Genomic DNA, 21,112 nt, shown 5'->3' with positions numbered 1-21,112 from the left:
AACACAGTATTCCAAGTGTGGTCTAACATAAGCCTTATATAATGGGATTATCACATCCCTACCTCTACTTGCAAAAGTTCGATAGATCATCGATAGGACACCATGGGCCTTCCTTGCAACCTGTTTACAATGTTCAGAGAATTTCATGTCTGACCGTATCGTAACACCCAAGTCCCTTTCCTCCAGTACTGGGTTTAGTTGAACTCCACCAAGTGAATAAGTTTTTTTGGGATTACTGTTTCCCAGGTGTAATACCTTACACTTTGTTGGATTAAAGCACAGCTGCCATTTTTCTGACCATTCCTGAAGTCTATCTAGGTCTCTCTGAAGAAGCTCAGCTTGACAGTGATCATTAACTACTCTACCAATTTTAACATCATCTGCAAATTTAGACATCACGCCCTCTATCCCTTCATCAATGTCGTTTATGAAAATTAAAAACAACAGTGGTCCTAATACTGATCCTTGGGGAACCCCACTTCTTACATCAACCCAATCTGAGGAATAGCCATTTATCACAACCCTCTGCCTCCTGCCCTGAAGCCATCCTTCTATCCATCTAAGGATTTTCCCAGTGATTCCAACCTGTTCCAGCTTATAAAGCAACCGCTCATGTGGGACTGAGTCAAAAGCTTTGCTGAAATCAGTGATTCCAACCTGTTCCAGCTTATAAAGCAACCGCTCATGTGGGACTGAGTCAAAAGCTTTGCTGAAATCTAAATAAACAATGTCGAAATTATTCCCTAAATCCAGCTCGTGAGTGACCCTTTCGAAATAGCGAACCAGATTTGTTAAACATGATTTTCCCTTTACGAAACCATGCTGAATATCCTTGAGAATTTCAATTCGATCCAAATGATCCTGAATTCCACCCTTGATCATTGCCTCCATGATTTTCCCTACTACTGAAGTCAGACTGACAGGTCGATAATTTCCAACTTCACTTTTAGAGCCACCCTTATGTATGGGAGATACATTTGCACTTTTCCAATCCAAGGGAATCTCCCCAGAGTCTAGTGATGCTCGCATAATTAGCCTCAATGGTTCAATGCACTCGCTTGCCGCCTCTCTTAAGATTATAGGGTATATTCCATCAACTCCAGGAGCTTTACTGGTCTGTAGGCTCGAAAGTTTTTTCATTAAATAATCTTGCGAAATTTCAATATCATTAATTACATATTTTTTAACTTCGCTCCCACAATTTCCCTTTGCCACAAAAGGCTTTTCGTTTGTAAATATCGATGCAAAATAACTGTTGAGTTCATCTGCAACGGCAGCTGGTGTATTTATTACTATCCCCTTTCCCTTACGTAAAGGTCCGATCTGGTTTGTCCTGCTCTTCTTGGCATTTATATATGTGAAGAATTCTTTATCTCCCCTCTTTGCTCTGTTTGCTAGTGATTTCTCATAAACTGCCTTTGCCTGTCGAACCTTTTCTGTGGCTCTATTACACATCACCTTGTAGCTAAAATTGAAATCACCCATAATAAGGCATTGACGCTTACTTGCCCATTCCATAGGCTTCAGTACTTTTTATTGCTCTGTAACCTTTCCATGCCACCTTTTTCTGCTCAAGTAATGCGGCAACTTCGCTATTCATCCAACTTGGAACCCTCCTCGTGGAGTATTTTTTAATGGTATATACGCATTCAAGGCAGCTGTGATTAATGTTTTAAAAGCGTACCACAGTTCAATTGTATTCATTCTCTGCGCGATATCTACCCAGTTAATAGAGGCCATGTAGTACCTTAAGGCATCGTAATTTCCTTTTCTGAAATTAAAACCCATTCCTTTGCCTTTTACTTCTGCTACCTCTCTCGTCATCATCCACCGTAGAACTCCATGATCACTTCCTGCTACTGGTTCCTCTACTGTCAGCCCTGTTATGTCATCTGATTCATGTGTGATGATGAGGTCTAGGATATTCTTTTCTCTAGTACTTTCCCTGACATGTTGATACAAATAACAGTCGTCTAGTTGATTTAAAAATTTTGTTCCCCATGTCGAGTTTCCTTTCCATTTACTCCAATCAATTTGAGGCAAATTGAAATCACCCATAATAAGGCATTGACGCTTACTTGCCCATTCCATTTGCATGTAGAGGCTTTTGTCATAATCTTCACAATCACCTGGTCTGTAGATTACTCCTACTCGCATTATACCTTTCTTTCCAACTATCTCACACCATACAGACTCTATACTAGCATGTGAAACGTCTGAATCCGGGAAAGCTATCGTTGCACTCAGGCTGCTTCTGATAAGAAGCATTACCCCACCACCCCTTCTATCTAACCTATCCTTCCTAAATACATTATACAAGCCGTACTCAAACTCATCATCCCCAATTTCCGGGTGGCACCACATCTCTGTAAGCCCTATTATGTCCGCGTTACTTGTTTTAACCAGCAGTTCGAATTCGCTCATTTTATTGACGACACTTCTAACGTTACTGTATAAACAATTAAGATTTACTGTTCTTGTATATTTAACAACCCTAACACAACCCTTGAAGTTTTTTAGGCTCCCTTCCCTGATATTAGCTACCCGCTCACGTGAAACGTCTTTGCCCCCAGAACATCTAGATAATACGTCCAGTTGGGGTAACAGATAAGAACTCTTAAGGTATGTGCAAGAGTTACATTGACCAATATTATCAGATAAACGCGTGTCAGTATTACCCACATCCCCCCCTAACTAGCAGTTTCCCTGAACCTTTAAGGTATCCTCAATAATACTGGCAAAAACTTTTGCACCACCTTTGTTTAAGTGTATCCCGTCTCTACAAAACAAATTCCTTCTACCTACAAGTGTGGGCCATGCTGATAGAAATTTACCCCCTAAAGCCTTGCAGATTCCTTCAAGTCTTGAGTTAATCCACAAGGCTCTTAACATATAATCCCTCCTATCGTGTCTGGGCAGAATTGCAGACACATAGACATTATGGCCTAGCTCGCGACATTTCCTCAGCATGGTCCTGTATTTTTCCAACAAATCGTCAGATCGTGTACGTTTAATGTCATTTGTCCCCACATGAATAATAATATTTTCTTTACCCCCTTTAAAATCTGACAATCTGTTGGTGACATCATCAATAGTTGCTCCCGGCAGACATACCCTGGTTCTCCTCCACCTATCTTTATTACAAAAAATATTCCCCGTTTCCCTGACAATGGAGTCTCCTAATAAAACAATGTCCTTTTTAACCAGAGTAGTTTGCACTTGGTTTTTCTGTTTTGAGGCTCGAATCGGGTGTGCATCACTTGGTAGATTGCTGGAGTTTTGAGTCCCTGACGAGCTCCCAGATGCATTATTTTCTAGGGCAACACTCGTTTTTTCAGGGACTCAAATTGTTCCATCAGTGCACCAAATTGTAATTTAAGATCGGTGCACTCCTTACATCGATCACAAAGAAAAGAATCCCCAGGTGAGGTAGGATTAGTCACCAGGTCGACCTTGGAAAACATTCCACAGGTTCCACAACGGATTAAATCATGACTCACCCGTAAATCGCCATCTGCTATTTCCATGTTAGTCACGATACCCTATGATGTGTTTAAGGCAGATCTCGTAACTACCATTATAAAATTAAATAAATATCAATGAAAGTAACTTTAAAAAATTATATCTATAGTATTATTAAAATCAAACAATTACGGAAATTAAAATTACGGAAACCTTTTGGGCTTCTCGTGGTTGGTTCGAGAAATTTAAAAAACGGGCCAAGATTCATAGTGTAAAATTAACAGGAGAAGCTGCAAATAAGTTTCCAGAAAAACTAAAGGAAATAATTGAACGTGAAATTTTCCACCAAATTTGGTGTTCAGTGTATACGGGGTGCACACTTTTTTTTTTTTTTTTTTTTTAACTTATAAATAGTTTAATGCTTGTATCTGTCAGGAACTTTTTTTGACTTATGAAAATTTTCTTTTTTCTTATTATCTAAAGCTGGGCAATCATGATAATGCTCGGTTAGCATCCCGTGTAGGTCCTGATCTGGTTGATGGTTTTCATATGGTGGCTCTTTTGGCTAAAGGTACACCCATTTGCTATTATGGTGATGAGCTGGGCATGAAAAATGTTGCAGTTCCTCCAGACAATGCCAGGGATATGGATTTCCTTAAAAATCAGGTACTATATGTAAAGTTTCTTCTTAGTAGTAATTCTGCAGTGTTTGTGTGTGTGTGCTTCTTTTTCTTATTATAGAAAATCAAAATGCAGTATATGTAATGGTCATCTTATGTCAATATGTAATGGTCATCTTATGTCAACTTAACAAGACTCTCAACCCATCCCCTTTTGGTTTCCATGAAACTTGGCAAAATTGTTAGGCATTATGACTTATGTACGCATGCTAAATTATAGTTCCCTGGGTCAAAGAGCCAAAGTTATAGTGTATTTTAAAATTTGGAAAAGGTGTGAATTTTTTGGAATTTTATGAAATTTAAAAATCAGTATCTCACACTCAGTTAAAATAATAACTTGTTTGTGTCAGTGTGATGCTCTTGATATGGTTTTAACTATATTATTATAAAGAATAATCCCCCCCCCATATCCAATTTTATTAGACCCCTAAATTTAACTCTAAAGTCCAGCTGTAGGACCGAAAGAAATAATCGGCCTATATTTGTTAAACAGTTTAGACCTCAAAAATCTAATTTTATGCCAATCCAAGTAATGGTTTCCATGCTGCCAGAAGTATGGTGTTTGTAGACAGCAGTCATGAGCACTCATTGTTGAGACTGCACGGTCTGAACGCTACAGTTCTGACAGTGGGGAAGATGTCCCACCTGCTTTACAAAATAGATATCACCATCCTCAAGAATTAGTAGCGAGTTGGACTAGGAGAGTTGGAAAAGAAGCTTCCTATATCTAAAATAAAGGTAATCCCTGTTGATTTATACTATATTATTATATAACCAATATGGAAAAAAAAGAGGGAGTTTTATTTTTTGCATCATTGAAGTAGCATTTGATCTTAAATTTTGAAAATTTGAAAACCATGGGATCATTAGTTATTTAAAACAAATTGGAACATACTTTGCATTTAATTATAATTTTTTTAGGTTACATAAATAATTTAGTATAGTTTTGTTGCTTAAAAATTCATGTAACTTAATTTATGCATGATATATTTAAAACTCACAGCTATTGTTCCATTTTTCTTGAAACATTTGCCATTTCCTCTTTTGATAGTGTGTATGGGTGCATCTGGACCATAGAGATGTAATAAAACTGGAGTTGTGGTTGCTCTTTTTGTGCAATAGCCACCATTTTCAGCCATGAAAAAAGCAGAATAACTTCATTTCTTCATAACTTCAATAGATCCAGGTTTTCACAAGTCTTCATGGTTTAAGATAAAGTATACTGCTTTTCTTGGCGGAGAATTTTAATATATCTTAGTTTCAGTCGTAGTTTTATCAATGGAAATGAAGTTATAATATTTTTTTAGTATGAATCAGACCTGTAATGCTCAATACATCTTACGTTGATATCAATATTTGTAAAAGAATGAGTTTACCTCAATATGATACGTAGAACACTTCCTTCCTTATGATACTCTCCAGAAATTAAAAAATATAAAATCTTACATTACAGTAAAAAAAAAATAATTAAAAATCAATTTAGCACAATTAAAAAATTAAGTAAAAAATGAATTAAAAGAATTTAATAAAAAAATTGCAGAAAGATTTTCCTTCCCGAAGCTGACAATGCTTTACGACCGTATGTCGTGATCACAGGAATGAATTTTCATTCCTAATTTGGCATGTGTACATGTCTTGATGCCCAACTTAAATTCCATGAAAATTAGAGGTAGTGGTCAGGATGAAAATGGCCATTTTACTGGTTGACACGAAAATTACTCTAATATGAAAATTACTCTCATTCTTCTGCAGTATAATGCGTTAATTTGTTAAATATACTGACCCATATTTAACAAATTAAAGATTTACACATTTGCATATCAGCACCAGAACAACAAATATCCATTGCCTATACATGGAAAAGAATACTAACATTACTAGAGACATTGTGAAGCTACAGATCATAGCATAGGTCACCATTAATTTTATATTATACTCTCTTTCTTGCTAACCTGATATTATTAAATCAAAGCTGTGATGTTTTGGATATATCTAGTCAGAATTCTTTGATGGAACAATCACTTGCCCACAGCAGATGGGAACCATGAACCACCTTCTTGGCACTGGTGATATCACAGTCCATAATATGATATGAGTAATTAAAGCTTTGTAGATCTCCCTTTGTTAATCCTTCTTTGCCATGTAAGGCATGGGTGTTTTTCCATGATCCCATTATTTGAGTGTGTAACTGTTTAATTTTTTTTAGTTTAGCAGTGTTCTGTAAAGAAACTTCCACTTTTCAGCTGGTTGTGTATTTTTCAAATATACATAAATATTTATTATGTATGTATTTATTTTTTCAGTTGTGGATCTGCCAAATTTAATATGCACTTAAAGCTGACATTAATTGCTATTTATGGCAATACACTAAACCCCCGCTATTCGCATTTCCTGAGAAATGCCGCGAATACCGAAAATGTGAATACTGAGTTATGGCTCCCATAGTAATAAAGGGATTCCATTGCAAAATATGAAATATATAAGAAAAACTAGTCTAAAATTTTGTCTATGTATGTATTATATGTACCTTCATAATATGACTATGTATATAGACAGTACATAGTGAAATGCAAGCACAAGGCATTGAAATGAAAATAAGAAACAATTTAATATATTTAATATTAAATGTAATATTTATTAAAAATTTCAAACAAATCTTTCAATCCAGCGCCTTTGCTATACTAAAAAACTTATCCCACCAGTGCTATCACCAGTTTCGCTAAAGTGTTGATAAAGGTGTTTTGCCTTTTCATGAATGATGAGTTGAACTTAAGGGAATTTTATTTTGAGTTCGGTCTTCTATCCACAGATTTAAAGCTTTTTCCATTTTTTCTAATTTAATATCACAAGTTACAGAGCAAATTTTTGAAGCAATTAGCGCGTTTTCACAGACACTACGGCGGATTTTTTCTTCCGATTTCTTGATTGATTGTACCGTTAACTTATTGATTTTATAATGATTTGCCACTGACGAGACACTTTCACCATTAGAAATTTTGTCTAATAACTAAATTTTACTCGCTAATGTCATCACCTTCTTTGATCTTTTCACAGTTCCCTTGTTATTCGTAACCATATTTTTGTAGGGGTTAGAAAAGAATTTGTCCCCAATAAAGTCACTTTCTTCCGTTAACACGCTCGAAAAAGTCTGTTTACACTAACACTGCAAAACGGTAGATTTTTCACATTTGTAAGCATATAAATTAAAAGCAAACGACGAAACCTTTCATGACAAAGCACATGGCACATACTGAACAAGGATTAGCGAGAAACATCCATGCTCGTGATTTTGTCACTCTTCTTCCCCACCCACTGAGCGCTGTTTTGACTGGGAAAGATGATTTTAGCCACGCCCATGTTTTTTATGGTGGAAAATGTTAAACAGCGATTTAAAATTCACATTTTTTTAGGTTTCATTTTATATTAAATCAGCGACCATGAATAGCGGGGGTTTACTGTACTTATATTTAGGCTCTACTTATGTTTAGCCTAAATACAGCAACCACATTCCAATGCAAGTATGTACCTTTAATGTTAGATCAGTATGTATACAGTAATACCCCGAAGTTACGCGATAGGTGGGTCCGACGAAAATCGCGTAAGTCGAATTCGCGTAAGTCGGGGTACAACTTTGCATATAAATACATATAAATTTTGCTTAATTGGGACCAAGGACTAACAAAAACACTAGTTTAGAAGAAAAATATTAATAAAATTGCAGTTCTTTATACATATTAATACAAAATATATATTAAAAAAAACAAATGACTTCCGTAAAAAAGTTATTTCGATGTCGATGGCTTCATAAAATCTAACAAATTCGTCTGACGACACAGTGCGTTCTTTTTTTCACGCAGAATTTCTTCGTAGCAAGCTAATAATTTTTTTTATTCCTTGCTTTGTAGCTATAACGCTTTCTTCGTTGGAGTCTATGTTTTCTAAAATTTTTAAGCCCTTTACAATTGAGCCCTTTTCAATTTTCAACCTGTCAAGTTTGCAATTGTCATGTGCTTTTCGCCGTTGCTTCATTTAGGCCTGTAGCACGTGCAATATCACATGGTCTTTCATTTCGCTCAAAGCTTTCACAATTTCATATTTTTTCTCTATCGACAGAGGTGGACTGGCCATAAGCCTTACCGGGGAAACCCCAGTGGGCCAGTGTGATTTTGGCCATAAACCATAGTATGAGGCCACTATAAATTTTCCCGGGTAAGAATTTTTGACCCAGTCCGCCTCTGTTTATCGATAATTGCTTTTCTTTTTCTCTCTGAATCTGCAGTGTCTTCACCAGGACGCTTCCTTTTCACACCTTTTAATTAAGTATTTTACTCATTTTTAGGGAATAAAGCACAATTACAAAACGAGGAGGCACGCTTGATACGCATAAACAAAGCTGCACGCATGTAGCAACTGAATAAACAACACCATAAAGGCAGAGATACACTATTAACACCTCACATTTCTAGGGGTTACTACCATAAAACAATAAAAATCCAGTTGCGTTTCTGCTAGTGAAATCTGTTATAAACTGGTAGTAAACTCGATCTAATTGCATTTGCGATTATACCGATAGCTGGAATTGTGTTGGTTTTTACGTTATTATGGTGAAATGTGTTTCCCCTTCACTGATATAAAAAACATAAAAGCAACAAAGTTGAATTTTGTTCATCTTTCGCTCTCATTCTCCGCCGTCGCACCGTATATCGATAACATATGAAAAACGACCTTGAAGATAGTGGGCGGCAGCGTTGCCAAACGAAAAAAATCAAGAACCGCGTAACTCCGAATTCGCGTAAGTCGGAGTATTACTGTATATATAAAAACCAACAACAACACATTCTGGACTTCATATATCATATGTTTTGACAGGTATATTTATGTATTTAATGTCTTAATTTCAATGGTCACTTTCCCTGTAAGTATAACATTGACTTGAGTGGGGTTCAGCAACATTGTTATTAGTGAATACTGTTCTGTATTATAGTAGTTTGTTGTTAAGAGGGTTAGGTTAAGTGTAAGAATTAAAAAATAATAATAATAAATGAAACAAAAACAAAACTTTGAAATACAATGTACTGCTTTTCATTGAGATATATAAAATGCTAAAGAGAGTTGAGTAAAATGAATGAGGAAGGATTTTCTCCCTCACACGTGAGAACAAAAACCAGGAGCTACAAATATAAAATCTCAGAGAGTAACGGAAGACTGGATCTTGTGAAATTTGCCTATTTTGATTGTAAGGATTGCCTATGGGGAGTAGGTTGTAGAATACTGGAATAAGTTGCTTCCGAAAGTGGTAAAGGCAGTGAGTCTGGATAAATTCAAAGCAGATGATTACCATTGGGAATGGGAATAGTATGAATATTCAGTTTTGTTTTGTTATTTTCATTTATATTTTTATTTTTTGCTGATGCAAAAAAAAGGCCACTTCCTTGTATCATTTGATCACTAATACATAATTAATACATGACATACATAATTTATCAACTGTATCATACATGCATTATTAGTTACCAATGATCTGGAAGAAAAGTCTGAGAATGCTGTTTGGACAGCCCATAATACATTACCATTTCTCAGCCCATCTGCCTAATTCCAAGGCATTTTGGCTAAAGTTTGATCTCTATTAAAAATCTTGCATTTTTTTTAATTTCTAAAATTTTTACAATTAAAAATATATGTTGGTTTTTTCGAGATGCAGACCAGTGTATTTCATCAATATCGTATGAGCCATGTTGATATGATAAATTGTGAAAAGTTAAAAATTATATTTGATATCTTGATTTTAAAAAAAAGAGAAAGATATTGGAAGAACCACTTAATTTTTGAATTTTTATTAGCATTAGCAGTGGTATATAATGCAAAAAAGTAAGCTTATATACATCAGCAAAAAAAAAAAAAAAAAAAAAAAAATCCCCATTTTTATCTATGCATTCCCTCCAAAAGTTTGTCTCATTCTTCCTTGAATTTATTTAAGCTATTAACTTCCACAATAACAGATGGATGCTTGTTCCAGCAATTAACCACTCATTTGCTAAAAGTAAATTTCTGCACATCTACATTGCTGCATTGAGTTTGCCGAAGTCATTCAAAGTCTTACAAACAACTCAACAGATCACCTCACAGGTGTGTAGTCTCAGGATACTGCAATTTGCAGAACTGAAGCCTTTCTTTGTGACCCATTCCAACAGTTCTATATCCTTCCTAAAATGAGGCCCCCAGACCTATACGCAGTACTCAAGATGTGGCCTAACCATTGCCATATACAATGGGATAATCACCTTATTCCTGCTAGCAAAATTCCTGTGTATAATTGACAAAATCCCATGGGCTGTCCTGGCAGCCTGTCTGCACTGCTCAGAGAACTTTGTCTGGCTGGACAATTAGCCCGTTCCTTTTCATTTTCCACTAATGTGAATGTAATACCACACAGTCGATATGTTATTCTAGGGTTACTGCTACCTATATACAGTACTTTGCACTTATCAAGGTTAAACTTCAATTACCATTTCTCAGCCAATCTGCCTAATTTTTCTACATTCTGTTGCACATGGACAAGGTACACCTTCATCAATATCATTGATAAATATAGAAAACAACAATGGGTCCAGCATTGAACACTCCACTAATAACATTAGTCCACAAAGAACAGTATCCATTGATAACCATTCTCTGTTTTCTCCCACTCCACCATCCTTTCAACCATAGCAGTTACTGCTACACTTAATGCCATACTGCTCCATTTTGTACATCAGTCTTATGTTCAACAGTATCAAAATGTTCATACCCTGACCTAGATAAAACATCAGTAGGAATATGCAGTTTTTAATACAATTCTTCATATTCAATAACTAACATGTGAAATTTCATTACCGTAGGTGATTGTACATGAGAAGTGCAGCCCGGAATCTGAGCAAGGATGCTATGGTTGACAAAGTGCAATATCAAGCAGTGATCAAGTTCCTGCATGTGCAGGGCAAGAAAGCTCAGGAAATTGATGAAAAAATGAAAGCTGTGTATGGACAGAATTGTCCATCCTATGACACTGAAAAAGAGTGGAAACAAGAGTTACAGTGTAGTTGTACAAGAGTCTTTGACAAGCCAAGTGAAGGAAGGCCATCAACATCCACAGACATGTGACAATTCATTTCATATGACCATCTGCACATGTCTAAGGTCTCCATACAATGGGTTCCAAGGTTGCAGATGTTGAGAACTTTTTTTGATCAGTTGGTGACAGATGCTGGGTGTACCAGTATGATCCTGAGACTAAAGACATGTCAAAGCAGTGGAAGCACACCTCCTCCCCATCTCCCAAAAAGGCAAAGACCACTCCATTTGCAAAGCAAGTGATCCTAACAGATTACCTACCTTGTGGTTCCATACTTACCGGAGAATACTACAGAACTCTTTTTAAAAAGTTATGCGATCCTTTTAAGGTGAAAAGGTGTGGAATGTTAACCAAAGGTGTCAGTCTTCTGTCAGAAAATGCACCGGCTCAGATGGCTGTTGCCACTACCAATTTTGTTGCCCAGTGCGGCTTCAAACTATTGCACCACACCACCCACCCTGTTCCCTGACCTAGCACCGTCAGACCTCATTTTGAAAAATGAAGAAACCATCGTGAACACCGCTTTGATTCTTCTCAGAAGTCATCAATGAAGTAGAATCGTGGTTTCCGGCAAAAAAGTGCGGACTTCTATGATCAAGGCATTAAACAACTGACCCATAGATGGAAAAAAATGTGTTACTATACATGGAGAGTACATAGAAAAGGATTAAAGTTCATGTGAAGTTTCACCTTTCTAGGGCTATTATTTTCTAGGTAAGGGTACGAACTTTTTGATACCCACTCTTATATGAAAGTTCCTTTGTTGTTACATCATAGTATCCAATCAGATTGGTTAGATAAGATTTTGCATTAACAAACCCATGCTGTGTCTGAACTATAACTGCAGTCTTGTCTAGATGATCCTGCATTACTTCTTTTAATGAGTGACTCCATTATTTTCCCTGGAACAAAAGTTAAACTAAGTCTGTAATTACTCTTGTCACCTTTTGATCCCTCTTGCAAATTGAGGATACATTCTAACATCTCCAGTCCATGGGGTCCTCCCCTGAATCCAAGGATGCTCTCATAATTATGGCTAAGCTGCCTCAATAGATCCCATCCACCCCAGGCACCTTTCTTATGTTTAACTTTCAATAACTTCTCTTCCATTTTCCTCTCAGTTATTACAAAATCATTTAGTTCCGCGTTAGAGTTTGATAAACTTGTGGATCCCTTTCCCTAAAGAATTCCTCATGTGTGAATGTAGATGCAAAATACTCATTCAGTTTTTCAGCTATCTGAACAGGATCATCAACAGTGGAACCATCGATATCAAGTAGACCAATCTGATTCATCATCCCCTTCCTTCTACTGTTTGTATAAGTAAAGAAGTCTTTGCTGTTTTTCTTTGCATTCTTTGCCAAAGATTTCTCGTAATCTGCCTTCACTTGCATAACCTCCTTTGTGACTTGATTACAGATTAGCTTATATCTACCATAGGCTTCTGTGTTACCTGATAATTTATATGCTGTGAAAAATTCTACCCCATGAGCCTTGTAAAATCTCTTCAAGGCTGAATTGATTGACAAGGCTCTAATTATATACTCTCTATTGTGCCTGGGGTTATGGCATTGTTTTAAAAAATTGGCACACATACAGGTGTATAAGGGGATATTGAAAAGTTTGTACCACACTATGAGGTACTGGATTTATACCAGTGGTTGAGTGCTAATTTTCAGTATAGTCTCCTTGTGATTGTATACACCTGCTACAGTAATGCTGCAATGCAGTTATCCTACTCTTGTAGAATGATTTGTCAAGATGTTGGGGGAGGGGATATTCTGGCTGTGCTAATATAACATCTTCATTCAGTTTGAAACTTTGTCCAGCGAAGAGAAATTTAACTTGGGCGGAGGCTAATTTGGCTGGATCTAGTGAATAAGGTGGGTGAAGCAGCAATTTGTACCTACAGTGATACAGTTCAATCATTGTACTTGTTGGTGTGTAAAGCACAAAAATTGTCTTGACGAAATAATTCCTGTTGTCAGCAATTCTTTTCATTTATATCAGATGACATCTTGCAGTTGTTGTAATTGGTGTAAAAGGAACTATTCTACAACTGTCTTTCCTCAGTTTGAATCTATCAGGTTTGTAATCTAAGGAAAAATCCCATCAGCATTTAGCCTGCTCAATCCAATGGGGTGTATTCCTGTTACAATCTGATATATCAGAACAGTCCACCATTATTATTCCTTTGGAATCCTAACAGAGGATTCTAAAGGAATAATAATTCTTTGGAGACAGTGAACTCAGATGTTTCCATTGTTTAGGACTACTGCTATGATCTAAGTTAATAGTGGCAGATCAGTTCTCATTCACAGTCACAGTTTTCTGGATCTGCTTCTTAACGTGCCAACAAGTCTGATAATTGTTGGTACATTATGAAACAGTGCTCATAAAAGTTGGTCAGGGATTTAGATGCTGCAGGACTCATTGCAGAAACACTTTGATAAACCTGTTCCTATAAGGGAGGCTTGAAAAGTTTGTTGCCTGGGTAGGGGTTGTGTTAAAAATTTCTGTACTTAACTTCAAATAGTAAACCAAGTTTCATGTAGTTTCAATAACTTAACTTTTTTTTTTAAGTATGGGTCCTAAAGTCAGCTAACATGTGTGAATGAGGAAAAGTGCATAAAATCAGTCACCGTGTAGTTATACAATTTTTGGGGGCTAAAAAGGAACTAATACCAAAGGCAATTCATGAATATATCATTACAACATTGGGGAAGGATGCCCTCTTTCTATTCTATTTTTAAGAGGTGGGCAGTAGAATTTAATCCTTCATCTGTTGCTATATATCTCTCAGAAAGCTATAGTGGCAACTGAAGTTTAACCTTGACGTATGCAAAGTACTGCATATGGGTAGAAGTAATCCCAGAGAAACGTACCAACTGTGTGGTACTACACTTAAGGTGGTAGAAAATGAAAAAGACCTGGGAGTAATTGTGCAGGCAGATATGAAGTTTTCTGAGCAATGCAGACAGGCTGCCAGGGCAGGTCATGGGGTTTTGTCAATGATATATAGGAATTTTGCTAGCAGGGAAAAGGAGGTGATTGTCCCTCTGTATAAGGCAATGGTCAGGCCACGCCTTGAGTACTATGTACAGGTCTGGAGGCCTCATTTTAGGAAGGATGATGTAGATTTGCTTGAGCATGTACAGAGAAGGGCAACAAGATTGGTGAGGGGAATGAAGGGATCCTCTTACCAAGAGAGGCTTAAGTTCTGCAAATGGTGTATAAGGCCTTGAATGGGTTGAGCACGCTGAATTCTGATGGGATCCTTCCACTTGTTCAGATTACGAACCTAAGGGGGCATAAATTCAAATTAAGAAAAGACAGATGCAGAATACATGTGCAGAAATTTGCCTTTAGCCAGCGGGTGGTTAATTGCTGGAACAAACTTCCATCTGTCGTTGTGGAAGTTGATAGGTTAAATAAATTTAAGGAGGAACTGGACATGCATTTGGAGGGAATGGTGTGTTTGTTTTTGTTTTGGCTGATGCTGCATAAGCTCATACACTTGCTTTCTTGCATCACATGCTACCACCACCACCACTACATACATCATATCTTTCTTTATTTCTGGGAACAAGATGTCGCTGCACACTTGCTTCTCAGTAGCTTCCTACATTGTGTCTCGCAAGCCTGGTTTCGTTTTCCAAAGCCTTTTGGTTTTGATTCAGTCTGCTGTTTGTATCTGTGAGATAATGTTTGTATCTGCGTAAATGGCGCGGCATTGCTTTCGATGGCTGGAATGAAATGCTTATACCCAAGTAATGTAAATGAGGCTGAAATTATTTGTTTTCTGAGAAAGTAAGTGACAAAGCATTGATGATGGACAGAATCCGCAAATTACATTGAAACAAGAGAAGACAACTCGGAGAGTGCACAAGATGCTACATCAGAGGAGGAAAGTTGCAATGAAGAGGACGACACTGGCAGTTTTTTCATAGGAAAAGATAAATCGACAAAGTGGAGAAAAGTCAACAGTTCAACAAAAATTCGGTGCAGATCTCAAAATCTTCTAACAAAACTGTCTGGAGTTATTGGTCAAGCAAGAAATGCCAGCATGCCCTCCCTCCAAAAGCATGGAACTGCCTTATTACCAATAAATTTGTTGAATAAAAAACAAATCGGCATATTCAAACTGTTCAGTGAAACTACAGCCCGGAAAAAAATGCCAAATTTACAGAAAAAATTGAGATAAAAGCTTTCATTGGCCTTTATTTATCTAGAGCACTTTGGAGTAACAAGCAGAGATTGGAAGAGTTATGGGGAACTGATGGAAATGGCATTGAAAAATTTCACTTAAGTAATGAACCAGAAAAGTTCCTCATCAGGTGTATGATATTTGATGATCGAACAACCAGGGATAAGAGAAGAAAACATAATCGCTTTGCCCCCACAAGAGAGATTTTCATTGAATTTGTGAAAAACTGCAAGAACGTGTTACTCTCTGGGTTAGAATCTAACTATTGATGAGAAATTAGAGGCCTTCAGAGGAAAAGGTAGTTTCAAACAGTATATAATACCTTCAAAGCCCAACAAATATGGACTCAAAATATATGCCTTAGTAGATGCTAGGGTGCTGTACTCTTATAATCTTGAAATATACGCAAGAAAGCAATCTGCAGGTCCATACCAAATCAGCAATAGACCAGCTTGTCAAAAGACTGGCAGAACCTATCCTTGGGACTGGATGGAACAATTAATTGGTTTATGGATGTCAATTTAGTTTTGGAACTCAGAAAAAGGAAACTCTTATGTTGGAACAATAAAAAAGCGCAAACTGCAACACCCAGTTGAATTTGTGTTGGCCAAGCGCCGACCTGAAAAATTGAATTTGTTTGGCTTCAGGAAAGAAGCAACAGTTGTTTCCTATGTACCAAATAAATCAAAGAATGAATGAATCATCGTGATTTCCCCCTTGCATTTTGATGATGCCGTTGACCGTGAAACAGGTGATCAGCTGAAACCAGAAATTATAACATTTTATAATGCAATGAACAAAGCTGAAATTGTCCAGCTATCTACTATATCTGATCCCCAAGTTTGGAGTTAGACACTGTGGATCAGATGTGTACGACTTGCAATGTGACACAAGCTTGTCGTCTTTGGCCGATGGTGATATTCTACACCATGCTAAATATTAGGGGAATCAATGCACAAGTGATCTACATGGGAAATGAAAAAGAAGTAAAGAGCCACAGACTCTTCCTCAAGCAACTTTCTACGGAACTAGTGGCTGAGAAACTTCATCAGAGGAGTCAGGTCCCTCGAACTTCCCTTGTACTAAGGCAGCAGAGTACTGAGCCCTCTACATGTGCAGAATGGGAGAGCAGTCTCAAGCAGTGCACTAATTGCTGGCAAGCAACAAAGAGAACCAGAATTGCAAGGTATTCTTTTACAAATTGTAAACAATACCTCTGCTAAGAGTATGCAGAAATGATTTGTGAATCATGCTCTGTTGTTATTTGGTTTTTAGGAGCATTAGCAACTAAGGCCATATTGCTCCAGGATATGTGGTGGTCATTCCCTGACCTTTCCGCATCCTCCGTATTTGGTGGTGACGGGCTCGAACCCCGGTCTAATCAAGAAGGGTATGCTACGCACTGCTGCTCCTTCCCACCTGGCTACAGAGGCACCCACAACAGATGGAAGTTTGTTCCAACTATCAAACTATCCTATCGAAATTTTTTCTGCAGTCAAGGCTTTCAAAAATAAAGTTGAACTTTGCATTGGATTAACTTATGTTGTGAGTGACATTAATCATTACAGTATTAATTTGGAGTGGTCTGAAAAAGCAACATAAAGACTGTGTTAAGGAAATATGTACTAATTTTTAATTGGAGGTAGTTATATTCGGTCATATGGATAACCTAATTAATTAAACCCCCCCCCACACACACACAGAATTTCAGTTAAACGGCATTTGGGTCTTTCTTGCTTAGGTTTAGGCTGTTTGTTGCTGCCCCCCCCCCCCCCCCTTTTTTTTTTTTTTTTTTTTTTTTTCATAATTCAGCTGAAATTTTTGAATTATACCTTGAAATTGGACTAAGTATTACCATTTTAAAATTTCGATAATAGTCTAAAAACATCATGGCATACTTCTGAAAAAGCATAAATAATTTTATTTCAAGGGGATAGCAAAAAAAAAAAAAAAAAAAATAGCAGAATGGTCAGCGTGTGTAGACTGCCAAATATGCATGTGCTGAAGACCAAACATCACACACAACCATTCTGTTCTCCCTTTTATTTTTTTTAATTCTTAGACTAAATTGAAGATGGGAACAACTTTCCCATTGAGAAAAACAGCAGTGGATTAGACAAAATTTTAATTTAGAAATTGTTTTTCAATGAGAGGAACCTGGTTATTGTTAATCAGTGTTGTACATTTTATTCAGTATTATGCTATATGACATTGACAATAAACTAACTAATCATTTTTATTAATGTTTCTATTTTAAGTTAATTTGATTTTTTTTTTCTAGTCAAATTCTAGGGACCGATTCCGAACACCAATGCAGTGGAATAATGAATCATTATCTGGTTTTTCAAATGCTAGTAAATCTTGGCTGCCTGTTCATCCAGAGTATACTACAATTAATGTTGAGGTTGGTAAAAATTCAGCTTTGTAGAGTTTTTATATACTAATTTCTCAAATGTTTTTGGCTTCAGAAAATGGTTAAACTAGTGGTTGTACAAGTTAGCATTAGTAGAGGCATATGACACAAGAAAGCAAGCTTAAAGAGCATCAGCCAAAAAAAAAAAAAAAAAAACACCTCTTCCCATTTCACCCATTTGCTCCAAAACTTTGTTTAGTTCTTCCTTGAATTTATTTAAGCTATCAACTTCCACAATGACAGATGGAAGTTTGTTCCAGCAATCAACTACTTGCTGGCTAAAGGCATATTTCTGCACATCTATTCTACAACTGTCTTTCCTCGATTTGAATTTATGCCCCTCAGGTTCGTAATTGAGCAAGAGGAAGAATGCCATCAGTGTTGAGCCTTCTCAGACCATTCAAGGCTTTATACACATCAATCAGATCACCTCACAGGTGCCTAGGCTCCAGCTGCTGCAATTTGCAGAACTTTAGCCTTTCTTGGTAAGCCCTTTGTTCTCGTCACCAATCTTGTTGCCATTCTGTGTTTTCGTTCTAGCAACCGTACATCTTCCTAAAATGAGGTCTCCAGACCTGTACGCAGTACTCAAGGCTTGGCCTGACCATTGCCTTATACAGTAGACTGTTGAAATAACGACATTTGAGTTAACGGCAAGTCACGTGATCACTGTATTTGTTTATGTTTGCCATTTTGAAAGTGAATTCTGTACTGATATGGATTATATTGCTGTTTTACATTTATTTTAATTTAAAAACCACTCACTATGGTTCCTAAAGTTAATAAACCTCATACAGAGAAGAAAAGACAAACAACAATAAAGCTTAGTGACAAACTTGATATAATAAAGAAAATAGAACAGGGCACAAGTAAGAGTGTATTAATGGCAGAATATAACATTGGATCAATACCATGTTTGTTTTTTTATGTGCAGTTAATAAAATTGCATTCTTAATCTCTCTTTATTTCTTATTTAGTCTCATTATTTCTGCATTAAATACATTTAAAAAAAAAAAAAAACTTTCTAGATAATGGCATCTTGGATCCCTGAAGGTGCCGTTATTCTGAAAGTTTGCTATAAAAAAAAAAAAAGAAAAACTGCAGCCCTTATCAATCCACTGCAGGATGGAAGCCTCATCAACAATTCATGCTGAGGGAAATGGACCATAATCTGCCACGCTGGTCCAGTGCAGGTTGGCAGATCGACCGTATTCAGCAGTAAGGGGCTTGAACCGCAGTCTACTCAAAGAGCATTAGCTACTGCACTCCTATCCCTGACCACTCGGCTACGGAGGCCGGTCTGCTATACAAAGAGATAACACTTCCTTTTCCATACTAGCAAATTCCTGTATATCATTGACAAGATCCCATGACCTGCTCTGGCAGCCTGTCTGCACCGCACAGAAAACTTTATATTTGACTCACCTCTAGTCTTTTTCATTCATTCTCTACCACCTTGAGTGTAGTATTACACAGTTGGTACATTTTACTGGGGTTACTGCTGCTCATATGCAGCAGTAACCCCAGCAAAACTCTCTAACAACTGAAGTTTAACACTGACAAATACTTTGTTAGAGATATGAGAATTATTAGATCAAACTTGACAGATGCTGACATCTGAGTTAGATAAGTTTTATATATACACACAGAATCTTAAGCTTATTTTTGAAAATGATATTCTGCAAAGGTTTAACACATTAGCAGTCTTGTGCTGTGTCATCTTGTCCCTCCATCCCTCTAAACTTAACCCTGCAGTGGTATACTAGTGTTGAAAGGATCTGAAAGGAAACTCAATCGTGCACTGTGTCTATAAAAATTTCTTAATTTCAAAAACAAAATCTCTTGATAATAATCACAGTAGTTATCATAGGTTTCCGGAATTTTTAGTAGAAAATTAAGGCATTAAATGGATTGAGTAAACTTAACGATGATAGTGTTCTTACTCCTTCTCGACCCCCCCCCCCCCAAAGGACACAAATTCAAGGATGAATTAGACATATTAGAGAGGATGGACAGCTGAGGCAGGTAGTGTTTTTTTTTTTTTTTTTTTTTTTTTATGATGCTGTATAAGCTTGCTTCTTGTTATCATTTTTTAATAATAATAACTTTTTTTTTTTTTCTTTTTTTTTTTTTTTAAAGGCAGTGGGAGTTTAAGCTCTATGTACAGAGCAGATGAAATTTGTTGGAACTGATCAGCTCCCACCAGGAGTTTAAGGATAAAATATTGCTTACATAATGCACTTGACAAAGCAGTCAAAAAAAATAAATATATAAATAAACTTCAAGCTTATATGACATTTGAAATAACAGTGGCCATAACACATATAGTGAAGTTTGAGGAAGGGATTTGTTAAATTTCTTCATTAGGATTATATTTTTGAATGCTAGATGCAATGGTTTTTTTTTGTTTTTTTTTGTGCACTTGCTTAGTTTTTAGTGACATATCTAAAACCTTCTATAGTGTTTATTATTTTAAATTGCAGGTTGAAATGAGCACCAGTCAATCACATCTCCAGATTTTCAGTGCATTAGTAGGTCTCAGAGAACAGCCAGCAATTCAGTTGGGAATAATGGAATATCCCTATGTCACAGAAAACATATTTTCCATGTTGAGGGTGAGAAAAGGAACACCAGGTTATCTAGTTGTTATGAACATGGGAATAAATGCAACTGTTATTGATTTTCTTGGAACGAGCAAATACCTTCCAGAATCAGCTTATCTAGAAATTAAGAGCAACAATATTGATAGTGGTCCACTTGCAAATACAGATAGGCCAAAAATTAGCTTAAATAGTGTCTTGCTTGGACCTAAACAAGCAGCAGTTTTTTCCTTTGTACCTGTCTTTGAGTAATTAAGTTTGTAGCCATTTATGCCATTATATAAAATGGCATTTTTTTTATATATATATATTTTTTAAATGCAAATAAATTGTGCTCCAAACAAAAGTTTTGATTTGCTTTATAACGTGAAACCACAATCATATATATTTTTGAAGTTTAACAAGTATTTTAATTAAGAAAAAAATAGGTGGATTTATATAAAAACCAAGTAAAATCTTAACTAGTATGTGACTTCAAAATTTTTAATGTAGAACAATAGTACAAGAACTCCCTAACTCCCTCGAATTTGCGTAATACTTGACTTACGCAAATTCGACTTTACGTAAGATTTTGCCGGCCAGTGCAAACTGAAAAAAATTTGGAAACTTATTTTGCATCCGTAGGAATAAATGGAGGTC

At 36.5% G+C, this 21,112-nt stretch overlaps 1 protein-coding gene across 1 annotated transcript in view; it reads left to right on the top strand.

Annotated features, from left to right (window-relative positions):
* Nucleotides 1-20,762, top strand: part of LOC150084636 (maltase A2-like) — a 142,344-nt gene extending 121,582 nt beyond the window's left edge. Inside the window, exons 8-10 of the mRNA XM_090376519.1 lie at nucleotides 3,946-4,128; nucleotides 17,742-17,864; nucleotides 20,357-20,762. Of these exons, the coding sequence (XP_090232645.1) occupies nucleotides 3,946-4,128; nucleotides 17,742-17,864; nucleotides 20,357-20,725 (675 nt within the window). The 3' untranslated portion in view covers nucleotides 20,726-20,762. The remainder of the gene's footprint in view (nucleotides 1-3,945; nucleotides 4,129-17,741; nucleotides 17,865-20,356) is intronic.
* Nucleotides 20,763-21,112: the final 350 nt, after the last annotated feature.

This window comes from Mastigoproctus giganteus, chromosome 6, assembly GCF_048544385.1.
Source record: "Mastigoproctus giganteus isolate SK-2022 chromosome 6, ASM4854438v1, whole genome shotgun sequence".
In the NCBI taxonomy this organism is placed as follows: Eukaryota; Metazoa; Arthropoda; class Arachnida; order Uropygi; family Thelyphonidae; genus Mastigoproctus; species Mastigoproctus giganteus.
The sequence above is the reverse complement of the archived record's forward strand: the minus strand, read 5'-3'. Positions and strand labels throughout refer to the sequence as shown.